Source organism: Varroa jacobsoni, unplaced genomic scaffold, assembly GCF_002532875.2.
Source record: "Varroa jacobsoni isolate VJ856 unplaced genomic scaffold, vjacob_1.0 scaffold_385, whole genome shotgun sequence".
Taxonomy (NCBI): Eukaryota; Metazoa; Arthropoda; class Arachnida; order Mesostigmata; family Varroidae; genus Varroa; species Varroa jacobsoni.
In genome coordinates, this window is record NW_019213287.1 from 65,336 (window position 1) to 89,238 (window position 23,903).

Sequence of the window (23,903 nt, forward strand, 5' to 3'; positions counted from 1 at the left end):
AGTTATTAATTGGTTGTGGATTTTCCAAAGCCTTAAAATAATATTACATTGTTCTTGTTTGGGACACCACATTACCCCACGGGGTCGTTTCCGTAGTCCTCACATTGATCAATCGTGTACGAGATCACTTAGAACTTTGTCAAGTATCATACAAACTGTTTTCATCGAGATTGTCTGGTAACATAGAGATAGACACAGGTTAGAACGAAAACGTGCTAACTAGATCACTCAAGATAACGTAGTACATCTATTTTTCAACGTAATTAATTTATTTAGTCATGCGATTGTGATAAAATTTAAATTACTGATGGGAGACCTTAAAGTCTTTGTTTTGCGATAACTCAGCTATTTTCTGCAGCATCTAGAATGAGATTATTAGAAAATTTTGGACAAGTCATAAAAACAATATTTTTAACAGAAGAAAATCTTTACCCTGTTGCTTGTCACATTAATCGACTGTGGATAATTTCCACTTGTACACTCGTAGCATGTATGAGCGGCCATAAGATACAACTGGTACAACTGTGAAAAATTAAAAAATCCTCTTAATCAATTCGGTGAAGTTTAGCGTAAGATTTTTTCTTAATGTAGAAAAACAGCTTTAGCATTATCAGAATATCTATTAGCTTACGATTTCTTGTCCTAAAACTGAAGTAAGCAAATTTCGTCCCGCCGTTGATTTATTTTACAAAGGCTAAGTATTGATGCCATAACAATCGTATGAGTGTCTGAAGTTCAAGAAATTCATTATTAAGATTATCTTAGTAATGGCATGGTGCAATAGTTATCGATGACTGTATAGTAAGTCTACTTGACGGCGTCAGGAAGTCTCTGAAGGTTGGGATCTACCTTTGTAGGTAGAAACTATCAAAGGGAAAATAAGTAGTTTTCAAATGATCACTCCATTACGTTGCACAGCCCATAGTATCACATCACGCAAAACAGTTAAAACAGCGGGGAAAAAAATCGAGTAGCTTGAGTTGTTTGGAGTTCCGTACAGCTGTCCTTTGGAGCAGTTGTGAAATTTGTCACCGTTGTATAGATTTTCCTTTAGCTTTCATGTTTTAGATATAGTGAAGCGCCTACGCAACACCCGTTCTTGTACTATTGAAACACGTGCTTAGCATGTGTACCTCATAAACAGACAGACAATTATTCTTGAAAATTATGTAATGATAAAAATAACGAATTTCAACGATATTTACACTTGAAATTGACGAGTGTGTTTTTTTTTTGTTAAATACTATTAATTAACAGCTATAAACATATTTTCTAGATTGTAAATACGTGATTTATTTTGTTAAAAAAAAAAAACTCCAAATGTTAACGAGAATTGACCAATAATTAAATCAAAACTTTTAATATTGAAAGCGATTTCAAAAGAACCTTAGCATACTTCATAGGCCTGTCTTTATTATTTAGCGCAATTGGCCTTCAACAACATTGTATTTATACATCGCAACGCATCCCAGTATCCCATCACCTATTTTTATGGTTTACGAATAAACGCGAAAAAAGAAGTCAACCCTAATTGATCTACTTCCTTTAGAATCGATTTCTTTAATTTCTAGAAAACTAGAGAGTCTCTCTCTTTTACATAGACTAAAAGACTAGTTCTCGCGCTACTTTTTCTGATATTTTAACTGTTAGTTAAATATCATTTACTAAAAATATCCAGTGATCAATTTTCGTTTTTGCCAAATGCCCACACGTTCTCACGTTTCGGATGCGTCAGTCATGCAGACGCGTATAATTTAAGGCTCCGATTTTTCCCAACAACGACCCAGGCCCAATCTCCATCGTGATTCCTTCATTCCTAGCAGGAATGAGAATACGCCTTGAAACAGCACGTTTAACTTAGCGAATGCTTCGAAGACACCCTCAACTGTTTGCTATTTAAATTATCATCGATTATTTTTGCGACCACGTTTTCAGGCCCACAGTGTATACTAATACAAACTGGCGATCTCTATTTCGTATATAGTGATCGTTTTAAGATAAAGCCTTATCTAGTTTATAAAAGTCAGTAATTATCTTTAGCATTAATTTGAAGGTATCGAGAGTCGCTCATTTAACCAAAACCAAAATAGAGGCTATTCGCTACGATTCATTGAAAACCAATTTAGTGCAAATCATAATAAGGAACATATGGTTGCTAGTAGTAATTTACTGCCGTTCAGTCGCGAAGGCCGTTCAGGCTTTTAATCAAGCCGGTCTGATTTCTGCTTCGTTGATGTCCGATAAAATCCCAGAGCAGGGCAGAATAAGGTTTGGACTAATATGGCGTGCCGTGTTTTTTACACATCGAAATTCGGCCATATGTATTTTCCGTTGAGCAGCGTTTTTCAAACGATCTTCGAATCGAATTGAAAAAAATTCAGCTTAAAAAATGTAAAACTTTACAACTTTAAGCTACATAGTTTACACGACGTTTCAGCAATGTGCTACTTTTTCGTGTTGCGAGTGCATTTAAAAAGTACTATGACGATCTGATGTAATGTTATGGTCGATCAGCGTTGTGAAGTACAAACTACAAGCAGTAGCAAAAATCAATATTTTTAGGATCGATCTACAATCTGTTAACATAGGCAGATTGTTCGCTCCGAGTCTTACGTGAAGCTTTGATATATACTACAAAAGATAGGCAACATTAGACTAGAGTATAGTAAGAGTTATGCATCTGAGAGATGGGTAACCACATCATAGCCTTGGTTCCCAATGTTGTACTTTAAACGTCGGACCTGTTTTAGCTTATCGATGCACTCTTTCAATAAGTCGGAGGAATCAGGATGTTTTCAACGATAAGGCTTCCGCTGAGAAAGTACAATGGTCCATAATCCGGCGTTCTTCGATGTCTGTAAAAAAAAATGCTTTTTCCTAGAACTAAGAGAGCGATTAAATTACATAGCAATGCTAAAGAATGTATTCACACGGATAACTGAAAAAAAACTGGACTGTGAAATAGCGGTATTTTCAGATAAACGCATTCCTTCAAATGATAGGCAGTATATGAATACTACAAAACCTGATGCTATGATACGAATCACCCTATTCTGCATTTAACAGTTGTAGTATTCCTGTCCATGATTCCGTAGCACGCATTTAACATGTTTCAACTAGCAATCCGAAACGCGACAAGTATTTGTTTTTATTATCACGCTATAGATAAAAATCTTATAATGCAACTGCCATTCCCAAGCGACGACCGAAGATGATGCTCTTGTGTACGCAGCTGAGTTGATAAAGGGCGGTCGCTGATAGCCAACAAAAATTGAAGCATTGCACAAGCAGCGCCTGAAGTCTCTTGATTTCTCCCAAGCGTCCTACGCTAACCGTTGCGAACACTGTAATCGTTTATTTAAAGGTTAAATGGGTGCTTTACCAACGCGGTGAAGGAAATGAGGTGTCTGTTATTCTCGACGTGCATTACACATCAACTTCAGCTCTTCAAACGGGCTTAGATTTACACTAAGACACACTTGATAAAGGAATCCTGTATTTCCGAGAGAGGTCGACATCGCACTTATTATCTCCATAGGCATATTTACCTAATAAATAACCACTGGGAAATATTATGCTGAGAACTAAATATCAGTACATGTTCAATCGCCATATAAACAGCGAATCACAAATTGACGAATATAATTCACAGTATATTGGTGTGTTGTCATGAGCATAGGAGCCTAGATGCTATAGTTCCATGTGATAAAAAGAAAAAAAAGTGTTAGCGTTTTTAATGGCCCAATCATACGAATTTCTACAAACTGAACGTATCAAATGATAATGTTATGAATTATGCTGCAAAACAAGGAACTATCAAGCTCTAATGTGAGGATAATAGTTAAAAGAAATATATCGTCACCAAATATACAATGGCATGTTAGAAAGCAGTCCTTACTCACACACTCACTCACATTGTGTTGTAACTATGCTATTCATAGAACCAATCGATTGCATTATAATTAAGCATCATTGCAATTTTACTTATCTTCAGGTAAGATAAGTAAGGGAAGTACGCCGTTTTCAATTAAGGCTATTTACTTCTTATTAGCTTCCATTGAGAAGTGACCATACGACTTCGGTGATTTAAGTACGTAAATCATCCATATATTCACGGATTTATTTAAAGCTCATCTTTTTTAATGTAAATTTGCTGCACAATTCTTCGAGAAGAGAAAAACACTTAGATAATCTATAGATCTGTGTTTAAAGAAATTACGGATAGACACGGCTTTTTTTCTGTAAATCGCAAAAGATGCCATAATTAAATTAAGCCATAATCTTCAAGGAATCTATGGTCCCGATTTTACTTAAGCAGGCATCGTAAAATCAAAATAACCAATATAGAAATGGCATCGACTTGTCAACTATACATTGACCATACGGGAAGCAGCATAGACAACTACAATCTAGTTTAACTGATATTGGTTAATTAGTTAAGATGCAAGTAAGTATGTAGTAGAGTTGTGACACTCCATGCAGAAATCTAGATCTCGGATTATTTTTGTACGTCTGGTTTATTCAGCCATGTAGTGAGGTGCCCTAATTTCGTCTGGTCTACAATGGCGTACAAAGATGGCTGCTGCCTACAACAGCTCCACTTCAAGTTTTTATTTTTTGTTTAAACTTCGCAGTACCTTTTATCCCACCTGGAATCCTATCAACATAGACTAGGTTTACGAATTATGCCGAGAAAAATCTTAGATTTAGGGCAGGACAAAGAGAAGACAAAAAAAAAGTTGGTTTTAAATTTTAACAGTGGCGGTGAGCGAACTTCGTAAAGTTCGCGCTAGGCATATATTTGCATATAAAGTACCTTGCACTGGCTTTTACGATTCTTATTAGCACTAGAGACTGGGTGTCGATGAAAACATCTGTTTCATCTTGGCTGTCATCGAAGAGAGCACTGTCGTTTGATATTTATGCTTACAAGAAAAAGCTAAGCTCAGCGAAGCTTAACTCTGCCTAACTTTGTTTTTGATTCCATTATTTGCCTTTAAAAACTCTTCTACCAAAAAAGCGCTAAGAAAAACTACATTAGCTTTTGTGTAAAGTGATTGGAGCATTCTTATCCCCCAATCAACAGTCCTGGAAGTTTTCTGGAGCTAAAAGTTTGTTTATTTTATTTATGGAAAATTCCGCAAGCCGATGACGGCGTCTTGGAAGAGTATGCTTCCTTGTTCGAACTGCGCAAGACGCATAAAAATTCATTTTAAATTAGCTAAAATAACCCGTTGGGACAGCTTTAAATTCCTATGCACTCAAAAAAATTTTACTAGGAGTTGCTGATCAGTTGCTTTCCCTCTTTGTCTAATAAAGCGAATGCGATACATAATGCTGCCGAAAGTCCGGACGCAGGAGTTTGTAGTGCTGACTCGAAATGCTATGGACGTTTGAAGCGAACCACCGATATTTGCCAAATCATTATCTAGTTGAGGTGGATTCCGTCGTCACTCGTACTAAAGCGGTGCCACGTAAGGACAAACTTTTGTCCGGATAGCGACCACCATCTGGCTTAACACTACGGCTAGCAATTACCCAACAGCTTGTTCAAGTGGTAGTCTACAGAAAACCGAGAAAACTTAGCGTTTACTTTTGCCTATGATGAAATCATGGCAGCACATAGTATGCAATTACATACGATATGTCATAAACGATGCAATACTGTGATTAATGAGATTTTGGTGAATGATTTCACCCGCTTCATATGTACTTTTGTTTAGCATATGAAGAGCATTCTGTTATACTACGAGCACATACTGAGTTTACTGTAACGTCGCTAATTTGGAACCGCTGGGTCTTTGCCTTAAATCTTGCAGGGTTCACATAAATTAGGCTAGAAGAATTTTCAGTGAAGTTAATTATCAATATTCTTTTAAATGACCGTCAGATACTGAATATTTATCATTATTATTATGAGAGAATGGATATAAATGGTACGTAATGAGACGAAATAGAAAGGGGCTGACAGCGAATAGAGTCAATGTTAAGTTTATTCCAAGCTGTGAATCTTTTACAATTGAATAAGTGCCTAAAAAGGACTTCGTCTCCAAACCGAATACTATTAACACAAAATTTATCACTAACAGTCAATTCTACCTTTTGCTAAATTTTTTAAAAACTCACATGTTTAAACGTTGTCACACCGCCATCAAACCATCGAAGAACTGCGTTTAATTATAAAAACAATGACTTTTTTTAAGAATCCATTATGTTGCAATTATGTGCACCGTTGGGATAGATATACGAGAAATGTCGGTAGGTTTAGCACTAATTTGGTTTTCAACAAACGTTCTTCATTTCGGAGCAACTGATTTTGTAAGGGCGACATATAAATTAAGGAGGTATAATTAGTTACAAGGTACAAGTTACAAGACAGACACAAATTAGAACAGTAGTTGGGAAAACTCCACGTACTATGTTTACCGTATTAGGCTACGCGTCAGGAAGTTTTAACTCTGGAAGGTTGAAACAAAAACATAAAATTGAAACATGAAGCGGCCCACTCAGTCATTACGTTCGCTACAGCCGAGGCTTACATATGATTAAAAAATTAAGCATCGACATTTTCAGTAAATGATCATTCAGGACAATCGTTTATTGCTATGGCATATAACATAGCAAGTTAAACTTTTTTTAGTTTGCCCTTTGTACAAAGTACGCGACATTAATACATTTTCTGTGTTCCGACTCAGAAACATAACAAATATCGAGCTTGAGTCATAACTTATGCAACAAAGTAGAACCGCGGGTATTTATCAGTTCTCGAAAATCCTTCATTTCTCTTTTGGAAATAACATGTAGGACACATACAGAGGCTTTCTAGATACTATACAGACTATGCAGACATACGTTCATACTAATATCTCTTCAGTCGGAAACCCTATCTCATGCATGCTCCAGATACCCCGTTAATACCCTCTCTCCGTACGAGCGCGTTTACTAACTCAGTCAGCCTCAACCGTTGTTTGGGCCATCCAGCCAAGATTACTATTATGTTACTGGCACACTAGGAGTCGAATTGTCAGCGACCAACTGATTTGATGATGCTTTGCGCGCTACTTGTTTCGAAATACTGCCGCGTTTGGACAAGATCCCGGCAACTTTTCGAATCAGCCACATCACCGGCAGAGCTACTTTGCCGGGCTGAACACGACGACGGCCCGGATCAGTTAGCAGGCGGGCCACTTTGGCAGTGTAATGGTAGCATTGCAGCAACGGTGCCAGCAATAGCGGCAGGCGAAGAACAGTTTTGTGGTAGTCTTGGCAGAGCGGCAGTATTTTGTCTGCCAACCCAGAAGTGAAAAAGACACGACAGACCTTTGCTCATTCCTGCTCAAGTGTTCGTAGGCCGTTCCTATTCATTCGCGTATAGGCATGTACTAGCCGTGAAGACTGGGGCCACTATCATCGCATCGAACGAATTGGTTCGTTTGTGTATGATTATACGACAATACCAGACAGCAAAGGAGGAGCTCGACACACCTGGAAGGTTTCACTGTTCGGGCTGAACGGGACGGCGAAGGCAACATCTGTGAAATTTTCTTTTAGACTTTAATTACTCTGGTAGCAGAAACGAATTAAGGTTGTTTTGTTTGCTTTCGATCCGGCACAGTTCTCGATACAAAACGAATGCGAGTGGATCTAGTGGTTTGCTACCAATTTGCTGATTAGTGGCGGCGCATTTGGAGATCAAACACCAGACACGAGGTCGTAGGAAGCAAGCACATGTTGAGTCGAGGAGGAGCTGAGAAATATACATCGGTGCAAGTGGTCGACACATTTTGCATTGCTGCTGCACGATAACGCGTGTCGATCGACGTTAGCTGCTGCTGACCGGCAAACGGAGGTCCAATAACGAGTTGCGTAAAAATCCAGAAAAAGAGCACGATTAAAATAAACGGAAGTAAGCGAAAATTAGTTTTTCTTTGGTGACTGTGATTTACGAGCGTTTCTGTAACGGTTATTCCCGGACGTTCGACGTGCGGAGAAGTCGAAGAGGGCATCATGGCCAATACCGCTGCTCCTGCGTCCTCCCCAGAACTCCTCCACGGCACGATCAAGAAGGTAAGCACACATGTGTGAGTGATGGATGGTATTTGATACTATACTATCTATCACATGGAGTATGGGTTTACATCAAAATACTGCCGTTTGCTCTCTATTAAACGGATAAAATGCACGCTGTGTACGGTCATGAGGGTCAACCACTGTATTATCTTTGTTGCGTACGTGTGACGGGGCAGTTTTACATCGTTGTATTACATTGTCACAAATTACAGCATCAGTGGGAGCAAAAAAGATACCTTTGCAGAAAAACCTATGCGAAAATTACTCTGCCTCACAGGAATGGTGATACGGAGCACAAATATTGGTAGAATTGATTTTAATGGCATTGTCATCACATGAAAATTAATCACGAGAAATTGTACGGTGCTATTAGCGCCTGCTTGGGCTTAACTAAACCTTTGATGCTCTAACCATCAAGCTGGGCAAAATGGGTATTGTGATTTAAACCTCTATACCCTACTTAGAGGCTACTCAAGTTGTCCCCTATAAAGAATAGCAACGTCATTGAGGTTAAGTAACTTGAGAACACGTGTGTTAGGTAAAGCCTAATTATCCTCTTCCTTCTTTTCTTTCGTAATGGCGCAGACGTAGCCAGTTTGTCTTCTAACCAGCATGTCCAGCTTCGAATATAGAAATGAACACATTTCGACCTTTCAGTAAAAGTCCGGGTTATAAGAAAATGAGTGCAGTCATAATACCCCACTACTCGGTATTGTCGGTTTACTCGTTTTCAGCCCCCTATAAGCTGGCAAACCTTATAAAAAAACCTAAACGGTAATGACGAGGCTAATCATAAAAGCGACAGCTGAGTGTTAGCGACAATATACATTTTCTGGCAGAATAACTTCTGGTTGGTATGACATACAGTAGAGGCGCTATCATCGAAGATGTCGCCACCATACCGGTGGCTTCGTGGGTACGTGGCTATATGTTCCCTTTTAAGAAAAGACTTTGACTTTTGGTAAAGGGCGTGTGATGTTGAGTAAACCATAATAACAGCTCTTTGTTGAACTTTGAAAGTTGATCTCTAGTAACGCATGGCAAAGTCTTCGTATGGATAATCGTTATGGCAATAGCACAGTACGTCGGAACGCAATAATTTTATAAGATGGTTAATATACGCCTTCTAAAATTACATGCTCTAATTATATAACGTGTCCACAGAGATGTCAGAACCCTATTCATAATTACTTTTCATTTTTTTACAATAATCAAACGACAAATACAATTAAATAGGGAAAGCATTCTCATTTCGTAATAAGCTTGAGTAGACTGTTAACATCTCAGACGAATTTTATGTGTCCTGTCTTGAAGCTTACTTGCATATAAAATAACACTCGCAAAGTCTACATAACATTATAAGAAAATTAGAAACATCAGCATCTGACCTCATATTTAGATTGTGCTATGAGCATCCCAGGTTATTGAGTGGTACTGAATGGCAAGTGTTTGCGCAGTACGAATCTTTGAAATTTTATGAACGCTAAACCTTTAATAGCAGTATTTAGCGTTAGTGTTAAAGTTTTTGTGTTTTAGGTGGACATTCATTCCGTTTATCAGCGATTAATTGTTTCTGAAGGAGGCTACTGAACAGTGCATTATGCAGACCAGGGTTAACTGCCAAGGTATTTGTCCGGAATTATGGGATCTTACCCATTAAATCCTAGACTACCTATGCTTGGATCTCGATTCAGGACTGATTCAAATATTATTTTAAACATTTAATATTTGTCGCGCATTCGACGTGAGTTTGTATTTTTGTGAACTGGAGGTGATATTCTATTACTGTAATGTAGATAATAATTTGCACAGGACTTCTTTGGTTATTCTCGGCTTATTTAATATCAAAATAGCCAGAGATCTGTGTTTCTAAAATGTTTCTAATCTTATATGTGCTACTGATTATGTTAAGCACTACTTTAACTATTGGCTTCCTACTCGATGTGAGGTGTCAACATACAATTTAAAACCTCGACCGCATCACCTGTTTCTAAATTTAGCAGGCGAAGACATTGCTACTAAACCATGACGGGAACGATTTGTCGTTTCGGTGTTAAATATGTGTCATGCCAACTCCTGTCAGAGCAACCTTATGGTTCAAATTTACATCCTAAAAATAATTGTCGCGAAAGCCATCAGAGCTATTCACATTTTTTTTGCTCATTTTGTGGGAGGTTGGTCGTGACTTTAAACACATTTCACGGTATTGCTCATTTTCTTTCATGATTGCTGACAATGTAAAAGCATTGTAATAGTGGCGTTCCATTTTAAATCGTGTAAAACGTGGCCTTTTTTTACATATGTCATCTCATTATTAATTTCGGAGCTTTAAGAGTAAAATTGAGAGAGGTTCTGGGGTGATGGCCAAGTTCACTGACCCCGTCGGTGCATCACCGGTATGCCATCGCATAATGAAATCCTACCTCCAGGTTCTTAATTGGAGTGTAGTTTCTGCTATTGTTGCTACTCAATCGACTCAAAATGCTTTTACAACAGACGTTGAGATCACGTTGAAGTGAAGTGCATCAGACCATCAGGTGCCCTTCCATTCAGTTGTTATACACATCTCTATGACACCTCATAAAAGCTTACAGCAAATTTTATTTTCTCGACTCTATTATTCAAATATCTATTAGTATCTGTGTTTGTGTATAAATTTACGTCAGTCGTTCGTGTCGATTCGGTGTCGTTCGGAATGGAAAACTTGTCACTAGGCGTACAAAGTTGGCGAGATTTATACTGTAAACCAAGACCGCACAAGTAAAATCCTCGTAAATACAAGTTTGCACAATCATTGGCCGAGGCAGGGTTTGTTTGCCAATAAAGCCGTTTTGATAAGACGACCGTCTTGTTCCGTCATTCTGCTGTTTACTAACAAACTTATGACGTTCTCTAATGCAGTTATTTATCATGGGTAATTCACGCAGGATAACCTTTCAATGGGCAGTTTGGTGTGTTTTGTCCCACATTGCTCAGTGCGTTCTTATATGGAGTTATTTAATTCAATGACGGTGTGTGGAAGTGACCGAGTGGGGATGAAAAATGAAAGTGAGGCTTTTCACGACGTGGACAAAATTAATTTTTGAACACGGTTTATAAAGTCTACATCTGTCATTAGACCCTAAACGCAGCAGTCACGGATAGGGTAACGTTCATCGTTCAGTATACGCAATTCAGTTATCCTAGGTTTGACCGCATTTTAAGAAAAGTATCGTCACAAAAAGGTTACCAGGACGTAAATGCAACAACTTATTCTTCATGCGGTATTGTTAGGGGATGTGTTCTGCATCATGTCAAGTTGTGAAAACTACGAGCTGTTCAATTTACATTAACTGGTATCATGTAGATTTCGATGAAAAAATGAAAAATAATTGGAAGTAAAGTAGAGGAGTTGAACCGTCACTGTTGTTGCCTCTTGAGTTTATTATTTTGAAAGGATGGAGAATCTCCTAGACACTAGTTATACATGATCTAAACAAGTAATAGACGTAACTCAATTATAACTGGTTAAATAGATGTGTGACTTGACTTTCCGCGAAAAATAACTTGTCTATTGCAACTTGGAAGTGATATCATCGTTGTTGATACCGGCTTGTCGAAATCAAGTGCCTCTTTGGAACTTTTATTGAACTGGTCTACAAGATGAAATATTAAACTCAGTTTTATTCACAAATAATGAATACGCTTTTCACTAGAACTTCGTAGGATTTCCATGTGAGTTTATAGTGAGCAGGATAAAAAAGACTATTAAACATATCTAGTTTGTATTACGCTTTCAGTCATTAAATTAATTCGTATTGCATTGCAGGTGACTTCGGCGGACACTTTTGTCTTGCAATATTTTAAAAATAAAGTGCCACATGAGAGGGTGGTCCACCTCGCGAATTTAGTCGCTCCAAAGGTATGCCTTTGGTTCCAGTAATACGTTTGATCTTAATCGAATGTTTATCGACCTTTTGCCACGGATGTTATTTAATCTGCGATCATTTCAAATACCCTAGATATGTATAGACACAGGATTTTCACTCCGTCGAAATGCCTGCTTTTTTCTTTTAGGTGGCAATCTATACTAATGATATGAATCAACATGACGAGCCCATGGGATGGGAGTGCCGTGAAGTTCTTCGTAAGGAGTTTATTAAGACAGAAGTTACCGCAGAAGTCGAACACAAAGCTGCTAAATCAGTATTCGCTTACATATTCAAGGGTCACTCTACGGAGGGAGAATCCCTTAATGAAATGGCCGTGGCTCGCGGTTTCGCCTCAGTAAAGGAGGTTCGTATCCCTTCTGTACGTGGATCGCGTATTCTAATTGGAAATACTAAACACTTATATTTACGAAACTGTTAGTCGATGCCACTTCGCACCCAGTTCGAATTTAATAAGTTGCTTTAATACCGAATGTTTTCATTAAATGAATGGGAATGGTTTCTAACAAACGTTCTCTATACATAGAGACTAGCATTAGTAATGTATGCAATTTGTATTTTTATAGTATGTCTAGTTATATCCTGTTGGATAGAACGATTCGATTCTATATTGTGAATTTTCTGTTCCTAGGTATAATCTGTATCTATGCTTTTCTGTGTATTCTAGGTAAACAAGAAAAACGAACGATATGAAAGACTTAAGGAGCTTCAGGAGCAGGCCAGAACTGCGAAGCTTGGCATGTGAGTAATATCAATCGTGTTATAAACATTGTCTTCAATAAACAAAATAGTGTTATTTCTCTTTAATGCGATCACCACTCACGCACTGAAAGATAGCGTGCCTTGTTGGTTGTGTACGTTTTTGATTGTCATTTATGATGTTCCACGTGTGCATCTGTGCAAGTCAGACGTCCGTAGTTTTTCAAGGCCAAGCGTATAAACGATTAAGGGCAGGGCATTAGGTTTGGTCAATGTATACGTATTTTTCGTACGTGAGTTGTTACTGGCTATTCATTATTTGTGTAGGGCAGCCAAACAAAGCTAATAATTCATTTAGAAAACATAGATGTTATGACAGATTAACGCGTGGCGTTTTTGAATATAATCATGGCTTTGAATTCCTTTGGTTTTTAGATGGTCTGATAACAAATCCACGAAAGTTCGCGAAATTGAATGGGCGGTTAAGGATGTTGCAGGTTTTGTCGACAGCTACAAAGGCAAACCGCTCGACGCTATCGTTGAAGGCATACACCCCAGTGCGGCCGGCATTCGTGCGTACGTTGAGCTTGGTGGAGTCTACTATTATCTGACAGTAATGCTGGCAGGAATTCGTGGCCCATCAGATGAAAGTGGAATTAGGCCTCGAGCAATCTACTTTCTCGAATGTGGTTTGCTGCACGCGTCGGGGATCCAGTTGCAACTAGATAGTGCTGGCAGTAATGGCCAATTGTTCGGTCGGGTAAAACATCCAGACTTCGATATTGTTAAGTTGGTACTCATAAATGGCTTAGCTCAGACTCAGGATTGGTCTTTGCTATCAATGGAACCTGAATACGTTGAGGAACTTCGAGCGGCAGAAAGCACTGCCAAACAGGAAAGAAAAGGAATCTGGAAAAACTACAAGGAGACAGTCAAGGCTGATAGGAGCCAGTCGACGGCCAAGGTTGTTGAAGTAATCGCTGCCGATATGCTCGTTATTAAAGATTCAAGCAACAATCTAAAAAAAATCTTCATTTCTTCGATTCGGCCGCCTAGAAAGGAGACCCAAGTGGCCTATGCACCGGGCAAGCTAACCATGGCCCAGAAGATGTTCCAGCAGCCGCTCTTATTCGAAGCTCGTGAGTTTTTGCGGAAGGCGCTTATTGGCAAAAATGTCCAAGTTCAGACGGACTTCATCCAACCAAAGAGCGACCTATACCCCGAGAAGGTATGCTGTACAGTAACCATTGGTGGAAAAAATATTGCTGAACAGTTGGTTGCTAAGGGCCTTGCCAGTGTCATCCGATATCGGCAAGATAACGACCAGCGCTCGCCTTATTACTTGGAATTGCAGAAAGCAGAAAACACGGCTCAGAAGAGCGGCGTTGGCCTTTACGCCAAAAAGGATCCGGAGCCTATGAAGGTGGTTGATTTGCAGGGCGAACCGATCAAATCAAAACAATACTTCAGTAGTCTTCAACGGAGCAATCCACTTGAAGGCATCGTCGAGTTTGTTTCATCGGGCTCTCGTTTAAGAGTGTACTGTGCCAAGCACGCGTGCATTTTCCCCTTTCTTCTTAATGGCATCCAGTGCCCGCGTGCTAGCAGACTTGACCAGAATGGTCAGTCTAGAATAGGCGGAGATCCATTTGGGGATGATGCGCTCATGTTCACGAAGGATCAGTGCCTACAGCACGAAATTAATATGGAGGTGGAAAGCCAAGACAAAAATGGCGCCATGATTGGGAAGGCAACCATTGCGGGGAAAAACCTGGCAGTTGAACTAGTTAAGGTGGGTTTGGCGACAGTCCATCATTATTCTGCCGAAAAACTTCATTATTATAAAGATCTTTGCAATGCCGAGGAGCTGGCAAAAAAAGAAAGACTTCGTTTGTGGAAAAACTACGTCGAGGAAGTAAAGGAGGAAACCGAAGAACTGATCGAAGAGGCTCGTGAAGATCAAAAGTCTGAACGTACGGTCGATTTCAAGACGGTTCACGTTTCCGAAATTACATCTGAAGTGACCAAGTTCTATGTGCAATACACCAACGATCGGGAGAAGTTCCTCGAAATGCATGACAAGCTTCAGGAAGAGCTCAAGAATACCTCGATTGCAGGTCCTTTTAAGCGAGGGGAGCGCGCTGCTGCTAAGTTTAGCGATGGCAATTGGTACCGAGTTAAGATCGAGAAGTTATCACCAAAAAAGGCCGATCTCCTATACGTGGACTACGGAAATCGAGGCGAGTGCCCGCCAAATCAATTGCAGCGTCTTCCAGCGTTCTGCGCCACTACACCAGATGTAGCTCATCTTGTAAACCTAGCGTTTGTTAAGATGCCCAAGGATGAAGAAGAGGTACTTGCTGCCCGAAAGGTGTTCGCAAAAAATGTCAAAGGCGAGGTTAAAATGAACGTTGAGTATAGCATCCAAGGGGAGGTACGTATTGAAAAAGAAACTGCTTTTACGGTATTACGTTTTAAGTGGATATTGCCGATCTGCACGTAATGTTTGAAAGCGAGGTATCTTATTTCGAAGTCGAATTTTCTTGTTTGATTTACAAGGTAAGTGCTAGCTCCAAGATGATTGGTCTATCGTCTAAAATGTCTTAGTTTTTAGTAATGATGTTTAGTAATGTACGTTGTATGATTTTCCTGGTTCCCATTTCTACTTACAGCAATACGTGACTCTTCATGTAGACGATTCAGACGTTGGACGTGAGCTAATCGCTGACGGCTACGCGTTCTTCGAGCCTCGCCGTGGTGAGCGATACGCGGAAATCTGCAAAGAATACCAAGAGGCCATGGACAAGGCTAAGAACGAACATCTTAACCTATGGGAGTACGGAGACGCTCGCGACGATGAAGATGACCGGTCTTAGATGTCTTCGCAAGCAAAAACCGCATCGTCAATGGGCGAAGAGTGGAAATTACCACTGGTACATCAGCTCTAAGAAGATCCAGCTGGAGCGGAAACATGGGATGGCCAGCTTTGTTCATTAACGTGACATCATTTACTGAATAGCAGGAAAAAAGTGCAAATTAAGTGGACGTACGGATATTTCCTTGCTCGTCGGTTTTCGAGTTATAATTCCATTTCCATTAACGGAGATCGTGTAGCGAAAAAAACATCAAACAAAAGAGAAACTGCCTCGGGCACCAACAACAACCAGCAAAAACTAATTTCGTCGAAGTCGGGATGATTCTGCTTCATAGTCAAGCTCCTGCACCGCAGAAAAAAATGGATTGTACGAATTCAAGTTCGCCGTTCAACGCCATTTAATTAAAAGAATTAATGCTTTACCTTTTGATTGCGCTATAATTAACACGTTGTTGAATCCAATGAAAATCGTCGTAACCCACAACAGCATTTGTTAACTCGCGTGTCAAGCACGTGTTTATGGTGCGTTCTAACTATAGTTGTAGCAGCAGTAGCAGATTAATATTGAAAATGGCAACGAATACATAAAATCAAAACTAACAGAGAGAACAAGTTTGTTGCAATGCGCTTTACGTTCTGGTTAATTACCTTAAATCTACCGTTTCAACCGGACTTAACGAAGCGTAGCATATCATTTTGTTTCCTCTGTCCAAGGAACCATTTCTGAGGACCACAAAGTGGTAAACGTACATTGTTTAATGATTCCGTCACAGAATAAGCGTAAAAGCAGATCAGGTGTGACTGCCAATAGGGGTTGGGCGGGTTGCTCACGAAAATTAATTGTTGTTGTTGTTGTTGATCACAATGACGGCCTCGATGCAATGAGAACTATTATTAATGTTGTACTACAGCTATTTTCATAAGGACGGGTGTATAGGATAATTCCATCTTCTTCAAGATTCTGATGGGCGGGCACATTCATTCTGGGTAAACGATCGGCGATGATCTTAATGCCGGCAGTCGTATCTAACCTGCCACTATCACAAATGCTAGCGAATTGAGTAGTAGTCACAAAATGGCGGCATCAGATAATATTATCAGGTAGTATCAAATGAAATCTTGTAGTCCGGAGTATAATAATTAATAAAAAAAAAATTCATTAGACGTTGATTGTTTAAGTGTAACGAGCGAGTTCAGTGCGCGATTGTTGAAAGAACGATGAACTGATACGTCATTGTAATAGCATCGCAGTGTTAACATAGAACCGGCAGTTCCAATTTCCTTTTGAGTCATACATGCCCAATACTAAGGTTGTTAGTCTTCACTGTGCCGAATGCGCAAATGGCCAACACCGTAGTAGTTGAAACAGCAGCCGCGAAAGATATTATGCTTTTCTTACATTGTGTGACTCCTAGCATGTCATGTGTTCTCTAAATAGCTCATTGAAGGGTGCGAAAGAAGGCCTCGGAACTGACGAACGCACCGTGTAAATGATTGAAATAAGAAATGGGGTGGGAGCTAGGTCTTGTGCTAAGTTCTGAAGAATATACAATAGATTGAAACAGATAGCGTTAATTGATAATAAAGATAGAGCCAATACTAATAGAACTTAAATAGAAATAGAGGTTAGGTGTTAATGCCTAGTGACAGTTGCATCTATATTGAATGAATAATTAATCACAAGTTTAAACGATAAGAGCTACTGTTACTACCACAACTATCATTTTCGTCCTACATTGAGTAGGACGAACTTCCGAACATGAGAGAATCAAGTGACAGTTAAAATAGAACGAATGGCGTCATAGTATTGAAAATTCATGTCACATTTTTCGTATAACATACTTGAAAGACAACTTTAATTGTCGGGCAGGAAAACATGCTGCCAATATTGTATAAATAGATTTCTCGATAATAATACTGTTATTGCTACTCAGGAACTGATAAATTATTTTTTCGAATCGGAGAATTTCTATGAATTCCTCAATGCTATGATTATTATAGTATGATTACGACAATATTAAGGGTTTATATGCGGCGGCATCGAAGTAGTCTTTCTAAGCCATAAGCAGGATTTTGCATTGAGTGAATCACTAACGATTGCGTCTATCCATGTGAAACGATATAATTGATAAAAAAATTTTCGCACAACATACTAATGGCATACCAATTTGTTAAATATCTAATTAGTATCTGACGTGCTTCTTGGCTGGTTCCTTGTGTTTAACAGCTCTCGAGGTTTTCAAACCGCTCAGCTATAAATGAAACAACATCGTATTCGCAGGATTTTAAAAGATAATATAACAACAGACAAATAGGTGGGGTGCAATCAATCTGTAGCAGAAATAAGTTATGATGTCAGCCAGTGATATATAACATCGATGAAAAATATGATCGATAACATTGGGCTGAAGATCGTCTGAATGGAACCAGTGGCAATGTATGTGAATTTAGTGGAGGTTGAAGAATAGGCACAATGCAATTTTATATGTATTTTATGAAAGGTTAGGAAATTGAGACTGAAATCAAGGAAGAAATATGGGAAGGAAATTAAAAAATAACAACATGACCCTTTGTTTTTTGTCAACATTATATATATACATTGTCGTGCAAACAATTCAGATACTTTGCTGGGCTGGTTTTTCGCAATAGATCACTTTCAGATATGTTAGCTGTTTTTCCATTTTTTTCTATCAACCGGGACGTTTAGAGATTATTTGTTCTTCTCTTGTTCTTATATATATATGTAATTCGCCTTATATATATTGTGAGTGGATTTGAGATTTATAGAGATACGAACGGACGTAATTGGCGGACATTTTCATAGATAACAGTAACAGCAAGTAAAACTATCATAATTACAGAAGGAAGACCGAGGGCAAACAAGAAGAAAGAGGGATATTTTATTACCCCTAAAAGGGATGACGACCATGTTTATTATGAATAAACGTGCAACAAAAATTGAATTCTATAGAAGAAACAATATTGACTGATTTAATAAATTTTGCCGATGTTTTTATTTGAAGCACAATTTATTGCATGAATTATTAATCATTAAATAAACATTTTATCGTTTGTTAATGTAATTCACTTATTAATAATGTGATACACTCATTCACAATCATTGCTCTCGTATGGTTCGCGCTGAACGTGCAGATATTGAATATGCATCATGTTATTTTTCTAATCTAACCTAAAACAAATTCAGATCTATTGCACTAAGCCCGTTCGTCTGTCTGCATAATCCTTATTTTCCTACTCTGGCTTCCTCTATGTAGTTTTCTGCCTCATGCTTCAAAATATCCCCGATACTGTTTGCATTCTGTATTTCTGCGCTATTCCATTATCGTCTTAATAATTTAATTTTTATCTATTGAAAAAACAGTGTTGACAGTAGAATTAACGGTTTGTATTTTAAAGCAAAACTGCTCGATAACATCTTCTGCCTGGAGCCCACCATGGTTTACGCAGTATTTCAGTATAAGTCTTTTCTCACGGATTCGCCTTTGGGAATCACGTACGGGGACATGACGTTATCTTCATAAGTTTGTTTTCTGGGACAACATCGCACGAAATAAATTTAGTTTTAGCAAAATATGTATTCAGTATAGCAGAGGGTAAAGCCGTGCTTTATCTGACTAATTTCATCAGAGAAATAACCCTGAAATTCGAAAGATGGTAGTTTTATTAAATATCGATATCACATCGCACTTATAGGTCTATTCTTAAATTAATTCCTTTTGTGTGCCTTTTTATCCGCTACTAGTTTTTTTTTTAATCTATTATGTTAACATGTATAATTTATCACAGCGTTCTGCGTTGTATTCGTTATATTACTCCTTGTGTTGATTTATTGGTCGTATTGGATACTTTGGCGGCAAGAAAATTCATCATCGTTGATGAAATTGGTCAGCCAGATAACAGGCGGCTTTTTCCTTCTACTATTATTTTAATTAAAACAAAGTTTTTTTGTGCTGTCTTGCCCCGGGAAACAAACTTGTGAAGGTGGCATGTTGATTTTTTTCCAACGCAAGCCCCAATCCGTTAAGTCGTTGCAGAGTTACGAGAGCTGGATTTTTTAGCTATCGGAACGGTTACTTTTTAAAGATATGCAAATCATCAACATTTGATAGGCGAGCGTATCGTACTATCTTCTTTTAGGGTTAAGTCCTCTACGACACAAAAAATTATCGGTATCAAACAACAGTAGTTAAAACCAGCGAACGAGTTGTCAATTTGCTACGCACGTAGATATAATCGTTATCGATATAATAATCGATATAATAATGTTCAAATCGGTCATTTAATGGGCCATCGGATTAGTGGCTGCTCGCTCGGTGGCGAAGTGCTTCAGCTTGTAAATATCAAGGCATCTTTTTTCTCTGGAGCCGACGGAAGAGGGCGTCGTCCGACGCTAGCTTGCATCCCGCCGCCTATGCGAGCGAACCTGCATCTGGCGTACTGTTACTCTTATCGCTGCTGCTGTTTGTTCCTTGACCTATTAGTACCTGCTTAGCTACTTTACAAACGGCAGCGAAGACACGAAACAGATAGGCCCTTTGAGACAAGGAGTGTGAAGCTTCGGTTGGGTATGCAGGAGGCCTAGGGGTACGGTGAGCCATGCAGGGAAACATGTGGAGAAGGAGTAAGGGCCCAAAGGGGGGCCACTGGCGCGACCAGTGCGGGCGAAACATCTGCAGTTCCCAGCCAGCTATTGTAAAAAGAGCAGTCATCTATTTGCCCGCTAGCCAGCACGACACACACCCATTTACTACCAGCCTTTTTCTCTTTATTGCATTTTCTCACATTCGTCTGACGTGCACACACACACAAACACATTCATACATAGACACATACTTAAACAAGCTTCTTGCGTAGTGTATTCTCTCATGCGGTTTGTTCCGGCTCGGCTTGCCTCTTTAACGTTTGTCAATATGCTAACCATCCACATACGGGAACCCACCATGAAGACAAGGAAGGGGTACACCCCAAGAAGTATCGTGCGCCGCCGTTGGTAAGAAGGCCTCTGCCAAACAGCCAGCACACGCGTGATGGGTAGCAGGTAACAAGCGAGCAACATACATGTGCTTTCACACCATCTCTACTGCCGCAATACGTAGAGGCACCGAACAATCGGGTTTACCAAAAACCACATGGACATAACCATGTGGCAAGCGATTAGGCAAGCAAGGCAAATGAGTGAAGGCCGAAAAAATCGATAGCCCGTTCAAGTGGCCAACCAAGTGCTCAGACAGGGAAACCAAATTTTACAATTGACCAAAAACCAATTTTCGCAAGTTGTTCTGCACGGGTCCACTATGTATGGTGGATAAAGATATTGTCGCAAAAGTTGTATTACACAAAGAAGATGAGCTGTTCTGAGCCGATAAAAGACAGTAGTCTCTCAACTTATAGACTTTTCTAAGGTTATTCATGTGCACAGAAGCAACGTTAAGTGCCTATTGACAATCGGTGTTTTCAAACATAACCCGACAGCAAGCAACACATATACCGTTTGTTATGTGTTTGAGATTCTCGAAATGGTGATGAGTCATGTTTGTTTACCATTTTTGATCCCTAGTAACTGAAATGCTTGCGACTGCACCAAAGCGGGGCACTTGTTTGCCAAGAAGAATATCGCATTTGGTAGATTAAAGAGGAGATAGAGGTACGGAGATCTAAAGACATTACTTTGAAAGGAAAAGCATATGGAAAATGAGCTGTCAAAAGGATGACCCCGCAATAGTATATAAAAACATAATCCGGAGTACCGGATTGTCAAATAATCCACCCGCTTAAAACCAGTTGCGCTCTCTAAATAAATTGCGGTTAAAGCTCCTGTGCTTTAACAGACATCTGACACTTCAGTAAACGAGATTTTCCGCATGTAAAAATAATTTTACTTTAAAATAGAAATACGTATAATGCGCATTGTTCATAATTAAAAAAAACAGAGTCCAACAGAATGCAATAGGCTAAAGTATTCTCGCTACGAGCAGCTTTTTTCACTCTATTTTCGTTCATATCGATGTGATCATGAGAAAAGTTTTTCTAAAAAAATGAACCAAGCATATCTATGGACTTTTACTTTTTTGTGTTTAGCATTTAGAATCTTACGCTGAATCGCCACTAAAGAGCAAAACGAGTTACAGCTCTTTGAATTGTGTTCAAGCTATGCGCACCCTTTGCTTAAATCTCATTGGCATAAGCCCTTGTAAGTATAAATTTCTACACAATTCCAATCTGACCACGAGCCTATTTCAACCAACAGAGCCTGTCTAGACAAACTTGATTATCACAATTACTATTTGTAAACCGATATTCATATTGTTCAAAGGTAAATATAGTACGACATGCATTACGCCCATGAAACACGCTACGTACCGAAATAACTTTAACGATCTAGTTTTCGACAAAAGAGTGCGTTCACTCATTGATTGTCATAGGCCCAGTGCGCGAGATAAATTTTTTGCCGATCTTTGACAATTAAACTTAAATTAATTTAATTTCTAAACAAAGGAATTGTATCGAGTTTAATCTTGAAATAGTGGCTACTCAGATTGATTAATAAACGCAAGATTATTGTAGAAGACCCATTAATGGCAACATTAACTGGCCGGAAAAATAAAGAGACCGGAAAAAAATAAAAGTCAAATAAGGAAAGTAAAAAATAACTAAAAAATATAGTTGCCGACAAATTCTCAAAATGGCTCATTCTGAGGGTTGTTTTTTTGTGGTTGTTTCGTGTAAACTATTTAAAGTTAAAAAAGAAAAACGGCTGCGAGTCAGATCTTCGTGTTTCTGTAACACTCGACTTCTTGTATAAGAACCAACTTTTTCTGAAAAATGAATCAACTGAAAAGGCTTAAATGAAAAATCATACATGAAAATTCACTCGTCGATTAAAAAAGGTCATGGAGAAATCTTCGAATGTCAGTGTGGTCTAGATAAGTTTGAGCGCGTGATTTCCTGACCGTCTAATCAGAAACAACAAATTATTGCTTAAGTATCTCGAAAAATATTTCTAATTACTTAAATAGTTAACCAATTTAGTTGGATAAATTTTGAGACAAATATTATGCTTGGGTTGGTTCCATTAGGTAAGGCTACCCTTCGGTAACTAACTGGCCTCGTCACTGATGAGCTTCATCGAACGCGCATAATAGCGATTCATTTCACAAGAAATTTTTCGTTGTTTGTACCCATGCTCCATTGCAACGCGAGGCTGTTGGCTTAGGTAACTCTTGTATTAGGATCTACGTGTAAACGTGTAGGTGAAATTGTGTACGTTGTATGTCAAGGTCGTGTGCTTTACAATTCATCTGGAGGTAGGATCATTTGAGGCTAAGCTTCTGTGAAGGGGACACGCATGTTTTCCTTATCCTATTTGAAAATGGTTACACATTAAGGCAGCCTTAAAAGTGTTTGTGGCGTCATCAAAGCTGCGACCATTCGATTGGAAAGCGCAAAAGGTACAATTTCTTGTTATGAAAAAAGTTGGTATATCTACAAGGTGACTTTTTATGGTAATACGAAACTTAACTAAATTGGTGCAATCATTGTAAGCACATAAGCACGTAAGAGAAGGGACGCCGCGTGAACTATACGTGCTGTAGATAAAAATTGGGTGATCTGTGTCACAAGTCAAAAGTCATATTTCGAGGTTCAGAGTATACCGTATGGACTTGAAAACTGGATAAAACACAATCATTCGGTCAGATCTTTCCAGAGATTCCAGAGTCTGAATAAATTATATCATCAACACTATCTTGCTTAATTCAATATCTTATTGTCATTTCAGTCAAGTTTTTGAAATGCAGGATTAAATGATAATTAGCCTTTTTATCCGGCTAAATATGGTAGGAGAAACAATCTGGGTCCCGAGCCGTCGGGCCTGGGCTTCAAACCCATTAGGTTTATTCACTTAGTTACGTGACTATTTGGTCTCTGCTAGAAAGTTCTGTGACAACTACATCTCTTTGCTTCCGGTTTATAACGATCTTAAAAGCATAATCACCCAAACAATGTCTCGATATAGGAATCAATGCACTACGAGTGTTTCCCTTTGCTTTGCAAATATAAAATTAGTAATTTACTATTCTTGTCATTATTATGGTGCAGAGGGGGCGGGCTACAAAAATATCTTACAGTTGAGGCAGGTCAGGGTTTATATCTGGTCCTTTAATCCCCTGCGTAAATTAATATAGTTCTTGGTATGTTTATTATCTAATTGATTCTTCGTGGGCGTACGCAAAAATCGCGTTTTTTGCCCGGTCTTCTTTTTGACCTGTTCATGTGGTTTATCTATATACGCACCTATTTGAACGGCAGTT

General features: G+C 38.9%; 1 protein-coding gene across 1 annotated transcript; it reads left to right on the forward strand.

Moving 5' to 3' along the window:
• Positions 1-5,979: 5,979 nt before the first annotated feature.
• LOC111259923 (staphylococcal nuclease domain-containing protein 1) lies at positions 5,980-18,589 on the forward strand. Its single transcript, XM_022832313.2, has 6 exons — positions 5,980-8,067; positions 11,879-11,971; positions 12,127-12,345; positions 12,667-12,740; positions 13,134-15,132; positions 15,371-18,589. Exons 1-6 carry the CDS (start codon positions 8,008-8,010, stop codon positions 15,572-15,574), a joined length of 2,649 nt encoding a protein of 882 aa, XP_022688048.1. The 5' UTR covers positions 5,980-8,007; the 3' UTR covers positions 15,575-18,589.
• The last annotated feature ends 5,314 nt before the right edge of the window (positions 18,590-23,903 follow it).

Coding starts and splice junctions, on each gene's coding strand:
- LOC111259923 (XM_022832313.2), top strand. CDS start 8,008: ATGGCCAATACCGCTGCTCCTGCGTCCTCCCCAGAACTCCTCCACGGC. Junction 12,346..12,666: donor GTTTCGCCTCAGTAAAGGAG/GTTCGTATCCCT, acceptor TGTGTATTCTAG/GTAAACAAGAAAAACGAACG. Junction 12,741..13,133: donor AGAACTGCGAAGCTTGGCAT/GTGAGTAATATC, acceptor TTTGGTTTTTAG/ATGGTCTGATAACAAATCCA.